This window comes from Octodon degus, unplaced genomic scaffold (assembly GCF_000260255.1).
Source record: "Octodon degus isolate 3935 unplaced genomic scaffold, OctDeg1.0 scaffold00126, whole genome shotgun sequence".
Taxonomy (NCBI): domain Eukaryota; kingdom Metazoa; phylum Chordata; class Mammalia; order Rodentia; family Octodontidae; genus Octodon; species Octodon degus.
In genome coordinates this window covers 6,570,798-6,575,560 of record NW_004524702.1, presented here as the reverse complement: position 1 = coordinate 6,575,560, position 4,763 = coordinate 6,570,798, and the positions used below count along the sequence as shown (strand labels likewise).

The window sequence follows — 4,763 nt, the reverse complement described above, 5'->3', positions numbered from 1 at the left end:
CATTATCATTGTACCTGGTCAATAACTTCAATCTCATGTTCTTTATTCTTCATCTCAAGCGCAAACTGCTCTTTGATAATAGTCTCAATCTTCTGCACAGCAGCATCTCGAGCTACAAAGAACACAAACACCAAAACCTAATGAATCGACAGTTGTCCTGATTTAAATCCGCAAGCACAAGAAACAGTAACTGTAAGTGGAGAAACCTAATGGTCGAAAAACAAAAAACGCTCAACCACGTGGCGGGAAGTTAAAAAGCACTAATCCTGGGAACGAGCTGACATCATGCACGCTCTGACATGATGCCCCAAGACCGCTACACCACCATACTCTTGCCACCAATCTGATGCATAACAGTGGAGGCACACACCTGTACCTTTAGCTACGTGGGTGGCTGAAACATAAGGTTCTTAAGTTTGAGGCCAACCCGGGCAATTCAGTGAGAACCTGTCTCAAAACAAAACAAAAAACAAACATACAGGAACAACCAAGGCCTGGAGACATAGTCCAGGGGTAGAATGCTTGCCTAGCATGTGCTAGGCCCTGGGTTTGACCCTAGTACTGCACTGCTCAAAATGAAACATCCAATAAAATCAATATGAAGGACAGTCCACAAAATAACTAGCTTGTATTGTTCAAATATTCACGCCAAAAAAGATGGCCATATAGCTCAGCAGCTTAAGTGCTTGCCCGGCAAGTGCTAGGTCCCAAGATCGACCCCATAAAAAGAAAAAAGAAAAAAAAAAAAAAAGATGCCCAGCCAGCTGGGCGTGGTGGTATATGACTGTGACCCCAGCATTCAGCAGGCTGAGACAGGAGATTTCTTCCAATTCCTATAAATCTGAAAAAAAGCGGAAGCAAATGTCAACAAAGAAATTCCTAAGGTAGTTAATTTCTACCTGAATTCTCAATTGCTTTATGCCGTTTATTTGGAAGGGCCACAGATACATCCTCATAATCAGGGTCAGTTTCTCTGATCGTTCGCTTGATGCCAGACATGATGACTTTGAGTTTTTCACTGTGAAGCAATAATAAATTAATTAATAAAAAACACCACATAATACTAGTACAATGGCAAGCAGAAACTGAAATGTCACCCAGGATTTGGAGGCAGATAATTTTCACTTTGGGTTTTTTTTGTTTTGGTGTAACCAGGGATTGAACTCAGGCCCTTGTGCTTGGCAGGCAAGCACTTATTCTACTGTGTGACCTCCCCGGCCCTAGATTTATTTTCATTACTGGCACTGATCAGGATTATTCTAAAATACCAGGCTCTGATCTCTGGCAGTCTAGGGCTTCTATGGATGAGCAAGCAGGAAGTACAGAGGCAGCATGGCCTGTCAGTGGGGCTTGGGCTTGGACAATGTGCATCATAGTGACCAGCTGTTTTGAAGAGACAGAAGCTGGACGAGGAACTATTCATTACCTGAGAAACTAAGAAACTGAAGTGTACTGGCCAGAGGAGCTATTTTCTGTTATACTTGCATTTACTAACACACATGTACGTACATAAAGGGAGTTATTAAGCATTACTTAATACTGGCACTTATGTTTATGTATGTACACATGTTGAATAATCCTTATTTAAAACCAACGTTTCAGATTACAGAAATTTTCAGATTCTGGAATATCCACACGGGCTGGTGAGATGGCTCAGTGGTCTAAAGCACCTACTTAGAACATGCTAAGCTAAGCAAAGCACAGGGACCACGGTTCAATCCCCCAGCACCACATGCCAGCCAGCCCCGCCCTCTCGTGGGCTGAGCTGGCCACACACACACACACACACACACACATAAATAAATAAAATTAAAAAAACAAAAGAATATCCACACAAACTTTTTAGGTTTAACATCTCTAATCCAAAAATCTGAAATCTGAAATTCCCTGAGCATCAGGTGAGTACTCACAAACTCCAGATCTGAAAGCACTTTACAGCTGGAGTTCCAAGATAGGGATGATCAACTAAGTATATGCCTTGTTTAGAACGAAAAGAGTATGGTAACTTCAAACGTTTCCAAAAAAAAATTTTTATGAGTATGGTCATCTATTAAAAGCATGGTTTCTCTTTTAAGAGAAAATCTTTTAATAAGGTAGCACACTACTCAGACTTTTCAAATGGAGCCTCACCTTAGAAGGACCCACATAGGAAAAGCAAAGAAACAACTCAAAACTATCTAATTTGCTGCAATTCACAATTCATTAGTAAACATATTAAAAACATGAATGATACAGTTAATGACTCCATCAGTAATTTTTTTTTTCATAAGTAATTTATTATACAAACTCTGTCTCTGGTAATTCTACCAAGCCACTGCGTAACGGACAACGAATGACTACTACTTGTCATTTCCTGTTACTTATAATAAACATACACTATATACTTATTTCTATGATCTGAAATGTCCTCTGGAGGCCTCAGATTTTCAGCGGTGGGGCTTTTGGAAGGTGGCTGGGTCATGGGGTGATATAATCCTCTACATGTGTTCATAAGTGGATCAATTCACTGGAGGAGGGGCTCCTGGCCTGGTGTGGTTGGGGGCAATCACTGGGAGTGTGACCTGAAGCCTGCACTCTTGTCCCTGGCTGCCACGGCTTGCACAGCTTTCCTCTGCCCGGTCCCACCATCAAACCATTTTTTCTCTTCTTTTAATCTCAACCATCAACAGATGGCAATTTATTTTGATGAATCTATGTACTACAAAAGTATTAACTTCCTTTCTCCCTTCCCATCTAAGATTTTTTTTAAAAAGTACAAAACTCTTTTATTTAATTGCTCTAAAGTCTTAATTAAAAGAACTGAGTGGTGCCTCTCCCTTAAGGTGTTGTTTCTGACAAAGGATGTAATCTGTCCTCGAGCTCTGGAGATTTCTACCCCTTCCTGGGGAAGACCTGGTCAACCCTCTGCTTCCCGACGAGAAGCTCCCTTCACAATCGTCACACATCCTTATTCCCCGGACACCTTAGAAACTTGACTGCTGGACGATTTTTCATTTGGCAAAAACCCTGCATGCTTTTGCATGGGACGCTGACGTGCCCGAGCAGCAGTGCTCATGTTCTGGTTTTGAGGGAAAACACAGCAAGACACACATTTCCTGGAAGTGACAAGGACAGAGGGACTAGGATGAGTGTATGGGGAGACGGATACAGACGGCTCGGAATGCCAGGGCAGTCACCATCAAAGCCCTGAGAGTGGGCTGAAATATAAATCTCTAAGGGCTGACTTTGCATCCTTTTGATCCAAGTGCATCAGCAGAGTGCATGGGAAGGACAGGGCTGGACCATCGAGGTAAGTGCCGCCAAAGTCCTGTCAGCCCAGACCCTGGGGAGAGAAAGACGCATCCCCGTAAGACATGCTTCCGTCACCTCTGGCTCTCCCACGCTGTGCAAAGCCAAAAGGAAGATCAGAGTCAGCACCACTTGGGTTCACCCGGAAGCTGCGTGGCCAAGAGGGCAGAGAGCTACCCAGAAGGTGCACCATGATGGTCCTCACAGGGTGGGCCCGGGAACTGGTTTCCACGGCGCACTCGGCCAGAGATGGTGTCTTCGCCATCAAGCCACTGGGTGTGGGCAAGGGGCACAAAGAGCTGGTTGCCCTTGGTGTCCAGGTGTACACTGGCCATTGCAAGAGTTCCAGCCCCACTGAACTTGGGGTCAGGGTGAAACTTATCTTCAAACTGTTTGCCACAGATAGATGCGCACCCCAACCTGTCCCTGTCTGGGCACCTCCCTTATCAAGGATCGTAGTCCTTGATAATTCTGTAGAATCTGGTGTTACTGCACTGACTACACCAGACCAACAGAGGCACAGGTCTTTGGCAGATCACAATGGTTCCCAGGTTGGCCTCCAAGTAAACAGTGGGCAGCTGCCAGTAGTCAGGGGAGACCACTGCCATCCCCACGCCAGCAGAGCCCCCTTCAGAGCCGCAGGGGAGCCACTGCCCACCATGCCATCCTGCCAGGGGCCAGCCAATTATGGGCTGAACACGTTGAAACAATGAGCCAAAATAAACCTTTCCTCCTCTCAACTGTGGGCAGCAAAGTGTTTTGTCTCAAGTGATAGGAAAGTAATGGCTAATATGCTTAATACTAAGCTACTTAACAAGTCTGAAATTTGATAAAGCCTAGATGTACAAATCTGAATAAAAGAATATAAATTTTCAAGATTCACACTGTCTCAATACATTAACCATTAACCATATGTGTCTATTTAAATTTAACATAAGTTAAAATTACATGTAATTCAGTGCCTTTTCCCACGTTGCAATGTTTTGTATTTCACGTGTTCTACACACACTGGTGCTTACAGCTACTACCCTCACAGCAGGCACACAGAAAACTTGTATCACTGCAGAAAGTTGTACAGCAGTGCTCCGCCGCTAACTGTCTTGCAGAACATACGGATTTTACAAGTCAGTTTACCAAATATTGTCCAAACTAGCACTGTTTAATAGAAATATAGGCCGGCCAAATAGCTCAGTGGATTAAGCGCCTGCAAGGGAGGTTCAATACCTTGGCCTGTCATGCCTGGCCCGCCCCCGGGGTGTGCTGAGACGGTGATTGAGGCTGGGTGTGGTGGCGCGTGCCTGTAATCCCAGCACTTGGGAGACCATAAAACAAGAGAATCACTATGAGTCTAATCTAGCAATGAGACCCTGAACACCCTGTAGACCCTTCCCTAAAATACAGGGAAAAACTCAAAAAACCTACTTTATGGTCTACTGGACTATATTGGATTTTGCTGAATTCACACACCTACAATA

General features: G+C 44.2%; 1 protein-coding gene across 1 annotated transcript in view; it reads right to left on the bottom strand.

Moving 5' to 3' along the window:
* Nucleotides 1-4,763, bottom strand: part of Yeats2 (YEATS domain containing 2) — a 105,469-nt gene that overhangs the window by 79,142 nt on the left and 21,564 nt on the right. Inside the window, exons 2-3 of the mRNA XM_012516797.2 lie at nucleotides 900-1,018; nucleotides 15-112 (exon numbers count right to left, since the gene is read on the bottom strand). Coding sequence (XP_012372251.1) covers nucleotides 15-112; nucleotides 900-999 — 198 coding nt within the window. The 5' untranslated portion in view covers nucleotides 1,000-1,018. The remainder of the gene's footprint in view (nucleotides 1-14; nucleotides 113-899; nucleotides 1,019-4,763) is intronic.